Source organism: Uloborus diversus, chromosome 3 (genome assembly GCF_026930045.1).
Source record: "Uloborus diversus isolate 005 chromosome 3, Udiv.v.3.1, whole genome shotgun sequence".
NCBI classification, from domain to species: domain Eukaryota; kingdom Metazoa; phylum Arthropoda; class Arachnida; order Araneae; family Uloboridae; genus Uloborus; species Uloborus diversus.
Window position 1 is genome coordinate 163,443,654 of NC_072733.1, and position 17,232 is coordinate 163,460,885.

At 29.4% G+C, this 17,232-nt stretch overlaps 1 protein-coding gene across 1 annotated transcript in view; it reads right to left on the reverse strand.

Moving 5' to 3' along the window:
* The window catches only part of LOC129219030 (homeobox protein Nkx-6.2-like), a 35,172-nt gene extending 18,563 nt beyond the window's left edge, over positions 1-16,609 (reverse strand). Inside the window, exon 1 of the mRNA XM_054853350.1 lies at positions 16,138-16,609. Within this exon, the coding sequence (XP_054709325.1) occupies positions 16,138-16,609 (472 nt within the window). The remainder of the gene's footprint in view (positions 1-16,137) is intronic.
* Positions 16,610-17,232: the final 623 nt, after the last annotated feature.

The window sequence follows — 17,232 nt, forward strand, 5'->3', positions numbered from 1 at the left end:
GCAGGCAACCCGTCGATCGCGATCGACCGGTCGATCCCGAGTCTGTTTTCAGTCGATCCCGGCGACATTCTGGACCTTGTTTGTTTTTTGTTAGAACTATCTTTTTAGCATTAATTTCTCAGGCTCAACTTCTAAATCAAAAGAGTTTTGAAGATTTTTTAGGACTTTTTAAAATTGCTGAAAGGGCCACCGTTTTCAATATTTAAGAAAAAGATCATTTTTGCCTTTTGTTCTTGAAAAGTAATGTCCGCAAAAGTTAGTATGGGTTGACAAATAAAACGTGGTATGAATGTTTCATATTTTTTTAGCAAGGAGAACATTGTTTTGAACAGAATTTTACCAGTGGCGCAGCAATGGGAGATCATCCCCTCCACCTTCTCCCGCCACCACCACCCAATGAAGTCGATCCTGGTGTTTACCAAACTTGGAAAGTAGATCGTCAGTTAATTTAGGCTGCCGATCGCTGCGGTAGAGCATAGGTAAATACAAAAAGACTGCTAAAATAAAAATAAATAATAATAAATTTAAAAAAAAGTCTCCTACGGTTGTTGAAGTCGGTTAAAATGCAACCTATGTTACTCAAGCTATAATAACAAATCGATTGACACCTCATTCATCAAAATCTGATAAATAGTTTAGGTACTACGGTGGAACATACGTAAATACAAATATAGATAAACCGATATAAAATCACAACTTTTCCTTTTTGCTTCGCCGTAGCCGGATAAAAAGAGAAAGGAATGAAACAAGTTAAAAACAGGATTTTTCAGGTAAAATCGACTTCTTCTATGGGGTAAATTGTAGCCTATGTTACTCGGGTGACAATAACAAATCGATTGACACTTTATTTATCAAAATCAGATGAATAATTTAGGCGCTACGGTGTAACATAAGTAAATACAAACATACGTACATAGACTGCCAAAATCATAACCCTTCCTTACGGCTTTGCCGCAGTCGGGTAATCAACCTGTGACGCAACAAGAAAAAACCGAGTGATAAAATAGCGTGAGTACTACACACTTAACAAGCAAGCATGTTAGTTTGATACACAAAAATGGTAAATTAAATTGTAATGTTACTATATAAAACTGGTAGAAAACTTTTAGATTATAAAAGATTGATCTTACTTAATACGACTATAATAATAATCAACACCTAACTTGTTTCTTACCTTCTTGTGTTTTAAGAGTAGTCCGGTTACAGTTTCAATACATTTATTTAAACCCGTGCTAAAAAATGAAAAAGAGAAAGGAATGAAATTGTTCCAAATCATGCTTTATCATATAAAATCGACTTCTCCCATCGTATTAAATGTAATCTATGTTAGCTAGGTCACAAAAAACGAATCGATTGACACCTTATTTATCAAAATCGGATGAATAGTTTAGACGCTATGGTGGAACTTATGTAAATACAAACATACATAGACTGCCAAAATCATAATCCTTTCTTTTTGCTTTGCCGTAGTCGGGTAAAAACCCTTATTTTTTTCCAAACGTTTCTAAACTCTGTCAAACTGAAAAGTGGAAGCTCTACTTTTTAGGAAACGAAGTAAATGATTCTGGTCAACAGTAAAAGAAAAAGCAGAATTTTTAAAAATGAACAATGTTGAAAAAAAAAAAAAATCAAAAATTTATTTTTTAAAAGTATGTAGCAAGAAACATTGAACACATATTTCCAAATGATGCATATCTTTTTGAAGTAAAAATGATCCTTTAAATAGAAAAAAAAACATTCCAAAAAACTGCAGCAAACCCGTGTCGGAGATAAAGCAGTTTAAAAATTGCGTTGAAAATCGCTAGTAAGGAATGACACCCAAGATCCTTTGGCGAGTTTCTCTCAGGCCAAGAATATTTTTAGGGAAAAAAAGTAAACCTTATATTTTTTCTGAGTTTCAACAAATTAAAGAACTTCCGAGGCTATAAAGGTAAACCCTTGCCTGGATTGGTATGACTTTACATCTACTTTTCTTAACAGGTTCTACTTTTACAGGTACCTTTTCTAAACAGGAAAAGTGCATGCATTTATTCAGAAACCTTTGTGAATTGAAAAGGAATTAATTTATTGATATTATTTTCACGTCTCTCTCATCTGCAGTTTTGGTGGCCTATACCGTTTTGATTCACGTGGAGTGAAACAATAAAGTGTTTCTCAATACGTGTACTAATAATACTATTTTATTTATTCATTTTTTATTATTATTAGTATTAATTTCAAATTATTGTAGGTGCAGTAAAAAAATATTTGGATAAATTTACGTTTGTAATTTTTGCGATATATATGGTTATTTGTCTGTCATTTCAAATTATTTTTGTCCTTCTTTAAATTTCCCTTTATTATTTTTATTTTGTAAAATTCCCCCCCCCCCCTCCCAAAAAAGTCTATTGTTTTTGGCAGTTGGTTCTTTTTACAATGATTCGAAACAATTGTTCTGTAATAATTGATTCGTTACAAATTTTTTTTCTGGCATAAAGCTGAGTGCTAATTTAATAATGAGTGATTTCATGTGGACCGCAAAATTTATTGATATGTAATATTTTAAGTAAAGTTTGCTTAACTGTTTTTGCCAGTTGGTTCTTTTTACAATGATTCGAAACAATTGTTCTGTAATAATTGATTCGTTACAAATTTTTTTCTGGCATAAAGCTGAGTGCTAATTTAATAATGAGTGATTTCATGTGGACCGCAAAATTTATTGATATGGAATATTTTAAGTAAAGTTTGCTTAACGGTTTTTTCTTGCAGGAAATCATGCAATAAATTTCGGCTTTAAGTTTTCTGTTTCTAAGTTGTTTTGTTAATTTGCTACTATAACCATTTAAGCTGTTTACTGCTCATTCTCATCACTTTTATCGGATGTTTTTTTTGGATTAATGATAACTTTTCGTCATTGAAAAAAACGGTCACTGAAAACCTGAAACACGTCTCTACAGGTTCTCTGCCAATCTTTGAGAGTTAATGTTTTCATATTTTCTTTCACTTTTCTGTACGAAGGAATAACAGACGGAAAATTGGGATAAAGACTGCGTTCTTTTATTTAAAAAAACCCCTGGATAAAGCGGCAACAATAAATGCAAATGCAACTATATAACTAAATAAAAAGTGTATTTTAGTCATTTGCAACTAAATAATGTTTTAAATTTTCTAGTCTACTTTTGCATAAACAGTTCTTGAAAAACACTATTTTTTTTCATCTGTCTTCAGAATCTGTTAAACTCAGGCGTAAGAACAACAAAATTTTAAGTGGTCTGTTTAAAAAAAAACCAAAAAGTGAACTTAAAAAAATTAATTATTAAATGAAAAAAAAAAAAAGTCCGACTGCATAAAAACCAAAAAAACTAAAAGGAAAAAATGTAAGCCCAGCAATTTAGAATGTTATTAAGTACTACTAAATAACTACACCATTGAAATAGTTTTATAATCGATACACACATAAGACAAATCATAAATTCAAAAGATGAATAGAAGGATCAACAGTTTTGCCCTTTTCTTTTTAACCAATCAAGGAACCCCGTGAAATATGAATGGGCCCCGACTGTTTATTCTTCTACTCTGCTTTTAAATTTATGATTTGTCTTATGTGTGTATCGATTATAAAACTATTTCAATGGTGTAGTTATTCAGTAGTACTTAATAACATTCTAAACTGCTGGGCTTACATTTTTTCCTTTTAGTTTTTTTGGTTTTTACGCAGTCGGGCTTTTTTTTTTAAATTTAATAATTAATTTTTTTTAAGTTCACTTTTTGGATTTTTTTTAAACAGACCACTTAAAATTTTGTTTTTTTTATTATTAACCCCCCCCCCCCCCCCCGAGATTATGAAGGTAACCTCCCTGCCTGCATTCACATAAATTATATGCTACATGTATATGTCTATACAATCTAATACGTAGTGAGCTTAAGGCATTTTCTTGTTAAATTTCACTATCCAAAACACAACTTTCTTTGACACATTAACAATACAGTTATACAAGCATACTAGATATCGTAAAATAAGAAGAAAAAAAATGTAACATTAATTGCGTAGATTAAAAAAAAAGTGGACATAAAGGGGACACGGACGAAATACTACTTAGAAAATCATTCAGAGCCACAGTTTATTTTCTCACACCAAGACCATTTTTATTTATGAAAACAATGCAGAAGTCCATCAGAGATGATTTTCTTTTGAAAGTGTAATTAAAGTAGTTAAAGCGTGAGTTAAAGCTCAATAAAACTCATTAGCAAAAAGATACAGTAGGAGAAAAAAATATCTGTTGTACACTATTTTTTTAAAGAAAATAAACAAAAGCTTTTTATCAATGAAAAAAATGAATTCTGATCAGCAGAAATTGATATTTTATCTAGTATTACTGCATATTTTTTACGAATTATTACTGTACGTATTACTTTATAGTAATTTATTTTCATTAAATCATTTATATCATTGGTATGACAAATTTAAATTATTTATTTTTCTTTTAAAAGTTAATAGCCGAAAGCTGCAATTCATTTATCATTTCCTGCATCAGCACAAAACTGATGCGTACTGAAATTTTGTTACTAAATTGTGCAGAAATAGTTATTTATTAAGTTCCATTGTTTATTTATGTTTGCTAATGAACTACAGACAGAACATTCTTTCGTTTTCTCTTCAATTCCTCAAATAACTTCAACTTTCAGAGCAGCTTTTAAGTTTTCATGTGAGGGCAATTAACACTTTGATTTTATGTCAAAAACAAGTTTTTACTTCTTTTCTTTATTTCTCTGAAGGTATTAGCGCAATATTGCATAAAAAACGCTTCATATTTGGTAAGATTCACATAGAATCGATGTCTCTCTCGCGAGAATCTCTGTAAAACTATCTTCGCTGCATCGTTTCCTAACGTGCAAGAAAGTGTAAGGTTAGTACTGTTTGAAATGTTCTTTTCGCTATTCTAATGGAAATTGTACGTCGCGCTTTTGCTGATTTTCCGCTTTCTATTAAGTTATCAATTGAAATTAACGATTTTAGACACTAACAAATAAATAAATAAAATTAGTAAGAAAGAAAAAAAAATAAGTAAAATTTATAATTAAGAAAAATAAATAAATAAATAAATTTATAAATAAGAAAAAAAAATAAATAAATAATATTATTAAATAAATAAAACTGGTAAGTGAGTAAAATAAATAAATATGAATAAAATTTCCTTAATTTTGGAAGGTTTAAGTATTCTCTACATTTACTACAATTTATAGATGTGGAAAAGTGTTGGAGGATCCAGAGGGAAAATAAAAGTTCATTAAAATTATGCATTTGTAACTTCTAACGAACGAACAGAAATATACGTAGCCATTTTTTTTAGTTATGAAAAACAAAAATGTTGATTATTAGTTAGGCAAAATGATGTGGTGTTAACAAAAAATTTCTCGAACATATTTCGTCAAATAAACAAAAATATTGGAAGTAAATAAATAAATGAATAAATAAATAAAAATATCTTAAAACAAAGAATTAAAAATGAAAGTTTGAAAGAAAGTAAAATTTTATTTAAAATGTCACCAATAAATGACAGTGTGCAGGAAGTATACAACATTTACTCACATGCAATTGAAGCCAAGTTAATAAGAACAACGATAAAATGTTTGCTATTCTAAAAACCTTAGAAATGATATCTTACGTGCTAAATGTTTTGATTTATTGAATTTTTTTGACAAAGAATAACAATCAATGGAGAACTTTTAGTTGTTTTGAAATGTTCTGAAAAAAAATTACATATTCAAATGGGAAAATTAAACCGTTTACATATCCTGTAAATGGATGAATTTAAATCAAGCAAATTTCACTAAATAGATTTATTGAACGGAAAAAGTGGTAGTAAAACATTACAGTTTATCTCTCTTGTGAAAGGTTAAAAACAGTTTAATAGTACTTTCTACTGGCTATTTTTATGTTAAAAAAATCAACAGTATCATTTTTTCCACATTTTTCTTTTAAAGCTTATAGGACATATTTGCCCTCTGAGTTAAAGATTTATTTTTTAAATTATCGAAAACAAACAATCGAAATGAAATTATTTTTCTCATGTTCCTGAGGCATTCAACTCTTAGTATAATATCCCAAAAATATTATTTATTCAGAAATGCTGAAATTTTATTTTGAAAAATAAATAAATTTTATAGTTGAAAAATAAAACAAAGTAGTTTCGTCATTAGATATTGCTGTTTTCGTTTTTAAAAAAATGTATCAAACGATTAAATTCGACTTAAATTCGAAACAAATATCTATAATATATATAACAAAAATTTCTATTTTCAACACAACTGTTAATTTACCATTTTTGGATTATTTAACATAAAAATATTGATATTGACTATTTCTTGTTTAGAATAGTTTGAGGTTTTTAAATGCATATTTTTTCTTTTGTTAAGTCATTAGATACTGCTATTTTTTGAAATTCAAGTGATTTTTATTTACTTAGAGTTTTAAGTTTTAAAAAATATGACCTGATGAGATATTGAAAAAAAAAAAAAAAACAATGCCAAAATTTTAGCAAGATGCTAATGCAGCACATTTTTTCCCACTCTTGGGGAGCATTTATCTAACGCAGCAAATTGAATTTGAGTTTATTTAAGTACATTTGAAATCTGGAGTTAATAACTTTTGACAACTAATGGTTCTGCAAAGAATTTAAACTTTAGGTGTAACAAAATCCGAAGGATTTCAAAATAAGAATATTACTATCTGACAACTGAACAAAATAGAAAACATGCATTTAAAAGCCTCAAATCATTCTGAACATAAATCAGTCAATAAAAATTTTTTCCCTAAACATTCCAAAAAATGGAAAAATGACAGTTGTACAAAAAATAGCAATGTTTTTCAAAGTCGAATTCAACCTTTTGACGATATCTTTTAAACGAAAATAGCAATATCAAATGGAGATATCAATTGTTTGCTTTATTTTCTCTCCATAAAATGCATTTATGTGGAAAAAACTAGACATTTAGAACTTTATACATAAATATTTTCATTATTAACTCAGTTTTATTGTTTGTCATTAATTATGAAAAATATAGAAACTAATAACCACTAATTCCAACATTGAATCGTATTAGAGCTTTAAATTTACTCATGCAAACAAATTTTACTGTACTATAAGAACATTTCCCTTTCAACGTTATTCTTTTGTCCAGGTTTCAAGTAATGATTTAAGTTGCCCGTCGTTTAAATGATATTAATTTTTCATACAATTTAAGAGTTACATTGATTACAGGTCTATTTTGGTCGTTATTCATCTTTTAAAAAGTAACATTAAACTGAGTTAAGTTATGAGAAAACAATGGTTAAAGTTTTTGAGCTTATAATTTTGACCAGCAGTGTAATTTAAATTTCTCATAAGTTTGAAGGAAAAAAAAGCATTTAAGGGTCATTCTCAAGAAAACGTAAGTTTTGAAAGCAAATATTTTTCAATTTCGAAACATTTTGTTTTCTTTTTTTTTATTCTTGCATGAAAGTGTTATCTACTAGAAGTAACCATAAACAATGACCCAGCTAAGTTCCAATTATTTTACTCACAAATAAAAATAATTGAAAAATACCTTGTTCGCGGAAATTAAAAAAAAAATAAATAAATAAATAAAAACTTTTAATATTTAGAAATCGAGACAAGATTAATATCAAAGAAGTAATTTTGATAATTGTGCAAACAATCAGCCATTTTAATGATTATTGGGAACATAATGTAAAGCTCTCTTAATTAAAGTACGGCTTTATAAGTAGTTTCAAACGTATGTTAAAACGTAGTATTTAGTAAATTTGAGGATATACTGGCAATTTATAATTTTCGCAGAATGCCTATTATTGATGCATTTTCCCTCCATCGTTTATTTTCACCTCAGAAATAATGACATTGATAAGGTCAGTCACGGAGGTGAGGAATTTTCCATTAATATAGGCCTAATAGATAAATTTTTCAGGGAATTTTTTTTTCTTCGTTGCTACAATCTGCACAATGCACATGTTAAGCATATGAAAACATGTTCACTTCTTTTTTTTTTGCATTAATTTACATCTCTGAAATTCAAGTTCATGGAGGTGAGAAGTCAGACTAACCACATTAAGTTTTTAAAGCAAAGTCTATCTTCTTGTATTTCGACAAAAATCTCACAACTTCAACTTCGGCTGAAAATAAACAAGGAGGCTCCCTTGTATCATGGAAAACAACATTTTATGTCATTACTGCCACGTGTTAACGAGGAATGGCATTTCGTGTTTAGGTAACGGACGTGAGACTTTATTGTGTGACATGACTCCTTGTCCTACTAAAATGAATTAAAACACAATATTAAAAAGTTAAATGTACTTAAACAATTTGTATTTGAGACACTTGTGAAAGGAACAATCAATAAATAAGTACATACTTTTAGTTAAACAAGTTATTAAGCAACATAAACTGCCACACAAAGTGTGTGACATGCCACGGAGGTCATGTTGTGACCAAAAATATCTTGCATGTTGTGAACCAAAAATATACTAAAATAAAAGTTATTATTAAAAATTTTTTGGCAAGTTTAAATAGGTATATTTCTGATGAAATTATAAATCATTGATAAATGAATTGTTCCTTAAAGTTTTTACTGTAAAAGCCGTGTGACAGAAAAGTTACACTTTTTGAAGAATGACCCTTAACAAGCAGTAAATGAAACATTTACTTTTACTAAGGCTTTAAATTTACCGATTAGAACCAAATTTTGCAGTAGTCCAGGGTTTTTTACCTTTCAGTTTAAACTTTTGTCTAGGTTCTACATAATGATAAAACATTAAGGTTGCACATTTTTTTTTACGTCAATTATTTTATATTATTGACGAGTCATACAAAACATAGAAGGAGTCCCTATCATTCATCAAAATTTAATGAAAAAACGTTAAACTGAGTCACGTAATGATTAACACAAAACAAAATACTTTTGAGTTGAATCTAGTCCATCAGTATTATGCCCCTCTAAATACATTAGGTTTTAATTTGTTACAGAATACAAATAACACTTTTGTTGTAAGAACGTATACGAAACTAATTAAGCCCGAAAATATCTTTAAAAAGGTTTGATCAAAGCATTTCTTTACAACTGATAAATGGATCAATATTTTTATATGAAAAGCTTTAATTAAATGTAACACACAAAGGCAATTTATTATTTGCTTTATTTAAAATATTTGCTGAATTTTGCAACTAGTAAGCTTGTTTTTGTGAAAATTTTGCCCTTTACCTGCGCACGGCAAAATAGTTATTGTTGCAAACATTTAAAATAAAAGTTAGTGGAAATACATGTTACACGTTAATTGAAATTAAGAAGGAAATGACAGCGTTTTTTAATTGAAAATCTGAAAACATTCCTTTACATAAAACATTTTTTTAAACCATAATCCTAAAAATTCAGCCAGAATCCGTTATGCTCTTTTCGCTGTGGAAAGTAAATTTATGCCCTTCTGCGGGAAAATGGAATGATTAAATTGAGGAGATCATAAATGTATCAAGAAGCGTAAGTGGCTCCTACGGAGGAGGAAGGGGAATGGACATGGGGTAAACACACGTCTCCCTTTTGACGGTAAATGGGTCTTTGCCCTCTAATTTTCAGTTAAAAATGACGATAGATTGAAAAAAAAAAATTTTTTTTGGCAATTTAGCAAATATTTTAGAGAATGTTTAGTCAATAATAATGTTGAAATCCGATAATATAGCAAACTTTTACAAAAAATATAAGCTTTAGGGGTTTGGAACCCTCCACACATAGCTGTGTTACCCTCCCTCCTGTTTTGGTGCACCAGTCCCCTATGCTAAGAAGTGACCTAAGAAAAAGTTTTACTTTTCAATTCGGAGAGTATAATTATTCAAACGTGATAGCTTTTTTATAAAAAGCATCCACTATAATATTAAAATCTGTTCGCGTCCGTCTGTCTGTCTGTCTGAAGATCGATCTTCTCGAGAACCGCTGCGAATCGAGAGTCAAACAAGATACCGATCAATTCGAAATTTTCCAAAGAAAACAATAGGACAAATCTCGTAATTGTGCGACTTTAATTAGCGGAGATATTAATTAAAACGTTAATTAACATAACGTTATTCAGGAATTTTTATTTCTTTCCTGTTGCCATTTTACATATGCGTGAGCAAGTAAAATTCTAATAATTGTTTTAAAAGAGATTTTTTTTGGCTGCTGTCCAAATCTTAAAACAACGTTTCCATCTAGAATTTCATTTTAAATTAGTTTAAAATTGGTTGCCCTATTCGGACATAGCCTTTATTTTATCGTCTGTCCTTTTTTTATTTTTTACATTCAACGTTCTTAACTCTTTTCAGCATATGAAAGTTGTTTCTTTAGCTATGTTTATTGATTGTAGTGTAAGTTTATCATTCACTGGCCTCATATTTTGGTACGCTTAGGATGTGCGACTAATTATGTTTATTTTGTTGAACTTTTTCCCGTCACATGAGTGAGTTTTCGAATTGTAATAACTCTCTTTTTCCTCCCTGTTTCTATTTTTAAAATACAGTTTATATCGTTAAAAGAACATGTTAAATTAAGATTATTTGGATTTCTTTGTGAAACAGAGTTGAACAAAAAAGATTGTTTTTAAGGATTTTAACTAAAGCTAAATTGGAATCTGATGACTTGGTATTAAATTAATGCTTATTGGTAGTTATTTAGTCTTGGTGCTTTAGTTTCATGTAATCAACCAAAAAGTGTGTGTCATTTTATGTAAAAAGCTGATTGTAATTGTACATAAATAGTTCAGATATAGTCTATCAAATGTAATTCATTTTAACGTGAGCACAGATTATAGTTGGTAATGCATATATTTTCATCTTTTGTGCTAATTGAAAATACTCATAACTTGTATCATTGATAACTATGATTAACGTTAAAGAGATTTTTGACAAAAATATGCTCTACTGGTGTTTTGCAAACCTTGCATTACGCGTATTTATTTACTCCTTAGCGCTTTAGAAACTGATGTCAGAGTAATACAAAAACATCAATTGGACATCTTTTTCATTTTTTAAGTAGCCCGTGCAACGCCGGGCACGCAGCTAGTTGAATATAAATTTGGTCTTTCTAGTTGATAAATAGATACGATGCGTGTTAGCACAAGAGTGTCAAAACCTCGCATCAGTGATGAACATTGAAGAATTCTAAAGAAACGGGGCTGCTACTAGCGACAAATTTTCAATCAATATGCATTCGTTCGCAAGACAGAAACTTTAGGGATGGATCCCGTAAAGAGTTTTAAACAAATTTTAGTTTCCTTCCATGGGAGAGAGGAAGATGTTGGAAATAATATATTTTTTTTAATTTTCAAAATTGATATTAAAAATAGGAGCTTCAAATTATACGTAGTTTTATTCCGACTCTGGTAAACTGTTCTTGAAAGACATTTTGAAACACATTAAAAATAAATAACTGAATGAAGAAATAAATGAATAATATTAAATAAAATACGTAACTAGCTAAATAAATAATTGACACAGTTAAAGAGGATTTCAGACTGGACAACTTACTTTAAGGGGGTCCGGGACACATTTTGAATAAAATTTATTAAACAGTTTAGAGTTTTGAAAATTTTTTCACTGATTCACCATCTATTAAATCAGCAAAATTATTATTTTTTTTTTAAATGGGGTTGCTTTAACCGCTATTCTTAGTCAATTTTCAAATTTTTTTCAAAAAAAAAAAAAAAAAAACTATGCACAAACTTTTAAGCTTTAAATTTTAATGGGCGATTTAATAAATATTTATTCAATAGAAAGAAAAAAATATTTTTAAAAAAATTCGAAAAATTCACAGATTTTTTTAATATCATATTTTTTGCAGAAGACGTTATTATTAATATTTTTTTAATTTACAGAAAAGAATTTAAGTAAACTGCTTGAAAAATATATGCTCCAAATTTCATTACTTTATCTTTATCAGTTCTTGATTTATAAGAGTTTAAATGCAAAAAATCGGGAAAAATTGCATCACGGAGAAAAACGCGTTTAAAGTTTTAAAGTTAAGTATAATGTTAGTTAAATGCATGCAACAAAAATAATTATATCTCTCGTTTTAGTTAAGATGGAAACAAGATTCAAACGTCCTTTTAAGCAGAAAACAACGGACAAGTTTTTTTTTTAAATGTTAATAATAATAAAAAAAAACAGCATTTGATGATTTTTGCGTCCCGGACCCCTTTAATCATAGCATTCTTACTACAATTTTCAAAAGAAGAGATCCGTATACTTTAATGAGGAAACAAATAAGCTATATTTCTCAGATTAAAACGCAGAAGTTCATTTGCGCGTTTGCTAAAAATAATTAAAAGACAAATTTTTCACTCTATACTGTGACATCATATTGATAGTATAGATAGTATTGATACTATAGATTGATAGTATAGTACGGAGATGTATTTGTTTACATTGAAGTTTCAATGTTTAAAATTTTTATATATTTGAATGAATTACTTCTTTCTTTGTGTTACTTAACTTGATAACGATTCATTTTTAAGTAGTTCAGTAATATTACTATATAAATTGTTATTGATTTTATTTCTCACAGTTCAAAAAATCTTTGATGATACAAAAAATCTTTGACAAATTATTTGAGAGAAATGATCCATCTCATTTCTCTTATCTATGTATTTTTTAGAGTTTACTTAGTATGACTTTAAAACATTCAGTACATCGTTATTTCAAAACACCCCGACTTCGTATGTACCGATTCCTTCGATAAACTAATTTTTAATATCGATGTTTTGAAGCATTGATGTTCCGTCATCGATAACATATCTTTAAATTAAAGAACTGTAAAATTTTCAACCATAGGAATAAAGCCCGGACTTTCACATTTTCATTGTTATAAAAGCTTTCCTAGTTGAGTAGAGACTGCGGATGGTTTTTTTTTATTTGCGACGAATAAAAGAAGAACAAAAAGCAATTTTGACTTTTCAGGTAATGTATTTTCTTGGTCATCAATTTCTGATATAATTCGCACAATTTATCCCTCTGTTTTTTTTTTAAATTTCAACTACATTTTTCGATCTGTGTATCTTGCGCAATTTATATCAACGAGACAATACTTGTTTCACCTGTGACGTAAAGTAAATCGATTGCGCATACAGAGGAAACAGATAATGGAGTTACAAAAGAAAAAAGTTTTGCTAGAAGCAGAAAATACTTATTTCAGCAAAAGTTTTTACAGTAGAAAGAGGGACAGAACGACAGACAATCCAATCTCACGCTTTCTTAATCTCATGCCAACTTTCAAAATTCATTTTTAACATTTATTCGAACTTATTTGTATATTTTCTCCTTGGTTTAAACTTTTATTTTCTCATATATTCATATACAATAACAACTTTTTAGCTATTTATTTATGTACTTATTATTACTTTTTTTAAGAAAGCCGCCTTTTTTAGCTTTTTTGATACTTCGAATTCTAAATATTATCACCACAAGAACCCTTTTATAAAATATCTCAAAACACATCTTCAGTTCAAGAAATCCAACGTAATAAAGTAGTAAGTCATAGTGAAAAAAAGTTAGAATAAGCTTTTCAGGAAAACAAAATTGCAATACTTGTGTTAAAAAAAGTTTGCATCAGGGTTATTTTTGTAGCTCCACTCCATTTCCTTGCACTAAATAGCTGATTGACTGACGCTCTTAAGACTTTCATGCAGTGTTTTCGTTTCAAATGTGTGCCTTTTCATGCTGAATTTGTTGAACTGTGCAGTATGTGCTAAGTTTGTCATTTACAATTTAATTCCATTTGTGTTTACTTGATTATTTCAAATTTAAGTAGAGGAGAGTGACTCGCCTTGAGACATTTTTTTATGTTGTCCTTATTTATTCATTTATTTACTTTCGATATTGATCAATTATTGTCAAAAATTTATCTAGGATTCTTTTAACTTTTGCCTGCATTGTTTACTAAGTTTCAATCTTATATCTATTAAAGAATTTTTTTTAAAGAAAATTTTTAGTTAACATATTCTTTGTCTTTAGATGGAGCATCTGGGAGGGCACCTTTGAACTGTTAAAATAGATGGGAGGAGTTTACTTGCATTACAATAAACATGGAACTATTTATTAATGAAAATATTAATGTTTTACATTGTGGTTAAAATAAAGTATTAATATTTAACGCAGTAGTAATTCATCTCCTTGACTCCTTGATTTGCAAAAAAAAAACTATTGACAATGATATGTGATGAAATGTAAAAATATATACATATTTGAGAGCAATAATATTTTGTTTTCTATACTTTGATTCCAGTTAGCTAGACATATCTTTCGTCCTAAGGTCTACCTCTCACAATGTGCGCCATACCACAGCGACATTTTTGAATGCAATCCTGCTAGGCTTAGCACTGGAACTCTTACAAAACACTAGTTTTATGTAAAAAGCTTTAGCTATGAATATTTTAGCTTTTTTCTTTAAAAAAGTTATTATTTACATTCCACTGTACAGTTTATGTATGAAACTCTTACATGAAAGTAACGAGACATACTTGCAAAACACTTGAATGAATTCTTATTTGCTTCATCGAAAGAATAATATATCTGAAAATTAGATCGTGTTGCCAAGCATTTCAATCTGCAAGAACTAATCAGTAATAATCCCTTTAAAAATGTATTGATATTCGCCTCAATTACTTTATACTTATGAGCTTTTGAAGTACAACATTGTATATTGTGATGTTTCTCTAAATATATGCCGTGAAAGTTTCCTTAAAATGGTCAGTATGCCATGAAACGTGTAACATTATATGTATTTATATGTATTACGTGTAATATAGTGCATACACATGCAATGTTATTTCGTAATTTACGTGTTTTTTTTTTGGATCTCCGTAGTTTAGTTTTTTTAATAAATTTTACATGGATTACCTTGTAAATTTTGTCCCTTCTCTGATCCAGTGTGTATTTATCTTAAAAGGAATAGCTCAGAAAAAACCTACCTCTCAAAAGGCTAGGGGTTTGGGGGGTGCTACTATTTTTCTATTAGTACTTTGTAAGGAATGCTTTGCAAGAGTAACTTTTATACTTGACAAACATTAGCTAAGGTTTTGAAAAGAAATATACGAGGAATATTCTCAATTTTTGAATCTTAAACCTTTTTTCCCCTTCTCTTATGCTTTTGTGTGCAATACCGAATTATTTGATAAAGATTTATATTTGTTTAAGTTAATTTTAATGTTTTAAGTTAATTAGAATGCATATTTGCTTGTTGAATTGATCATTTTTGTTCTTTCAATTTTTACAGTAAAATGTTAAGTGCTCTAGAAAATGTTCGCTGCATATTTTATGACTTATGAGTTGAGTATGAGTTAACAGTATATTATCTTCTTGTGTTGTGTGTTTGTAGTGAAATATTTCAGTTATAGACTAGTTATTCAGTCCATAGAACTGTTCAGGAGTTCCTTTGTATTAAGAATTTAAATGTTGTACTCTAGTCTTTTCATACGGATTGAACATTGTATGTTAAGCTCTTGTGCATTGATATTCATCCAGCGAAAACAATATGACTATGTGAGAAGATTTCCTTTTCCTTGATTGCACAATATCTGAGCTGGAGAAATAACTTCTAATAGTAAATTATCCTGCAATATTAATGAAAAGACATATTGCCACCTATTTGCGTTATTAAACAGTTGCCATTCAAATAGATTTTACCGAGAGTTTCAAAATAGCTGTTATCAATGAATATTGATGAAAGTACTTACATTTAGTTTGCTGAGTCATCTGCATAGCGACGCATATGATTTAGGGGCATTTTGTGGAAGCATCAAGCACTATTGTAGTCTCTCGAGGATGTATTTCACAAAGTGAACAAAAGCAATACAAACTTATAAATGTGTTTGTTGACTTATGTACTAATAGTGCATGTATGTTAGTAAAATTCTTTCAAAATGTTTCGCAGTTATCATTCTACAGATGTTCTTTGGTCTTTTTAAATGATGTTAAAAGATGTGAAAAAAGGTTTTTAAACGATATAACTATGTGACTTTTTCAAATTATTTGCAATACTGCCATGCTCTAGTTTCAGCAAAATTTTACAGCTATGTTGCAAAACTAGATTCATACTCATTCGTGAAAATCTCAACTTAAATTAATGCTATTTGAAATATCTTACCTTGTGGAGCTGTCAATCGATCTCTCCAAAGTGGATTTACCGTAGGCCAGTAAACATGGGAAGGTCTTCCCGAGATATCTCCTAATCCTAGCTTGTGCAAACTAGGATTCGCTGGAGAAAAGTACATACTAGGTCCAACCCCGAGACTAAACCTGGGTAAAGTAGCTCCTAATGCTCCTAAGGTTGGTGGAGAAGTCATAGTTGGGCGACTAAGAATGTCATTAATGCCATGAGGAGTGGCAGAAGATGCAGGAATAACAGCTGTCGATTTTAGTGGGGATGATTGAGCTGTAGTTCCACCATAAGGTCCGAGAGCTGACGCTTTAATTTCCGCCATGGTATGCAAAGCTGCTAGTGGTGGGCTGGTGCCAAGTAAGAAGTTCTGTCTTGACACAGCTTCCATGTTGAGATTGAGCATAGACAGCATTGAACTTGCACTAGCTGTTGTAGTTGGAGGGTTGAATTCCAACATGTTTGAAATTTTTGAAATTTATATCAAAAAATAATCACTTTGGGAAACACATCCTTCTGATATTTCTCTTTGTCTTTTGAAAATGTGTTATGACCTTTTAACTGTTTGCGATTTGAATGCGAAATAAGAAAGGGAAAGTGACCAAACATCAAACTCTGAATGAACTTTTAATTCCTAAAAAGCAGCATTTACCACTTTTGTCAAAGTTTTTAATAAAGAGAAGAGAAAATACTGTTGCAGAACTCAGCAATGTACTTTATATAAATATATAATAAACGAGTTTGAAGATTTTTGTGTGAAAATCATCTTTGTGTATACTTTGTTCCATTAAGTATAACAGCTTCTCTTACTTCTGCCTTTTTTCCCCTATCGAGTTTTCAAAGCATGTTTATCATAGAGAAAAACCTTTTAGCAATACATCCACAACTGACTTTTCATTTAAAGTAATTGTCAAACATTTTCAGACATAATTAATGCCACAATATTTCGAACTGAAGATCAGAAGCAGAAGCTGTAAAATTAATACATTTATTTTGTAATAAATTTGAAGTGACAATTCTTCTTGAAACAGCTTTTTTAATCCTGGGAACTTCTCTTTCATACTTATGTAGAGAAAAAGAATG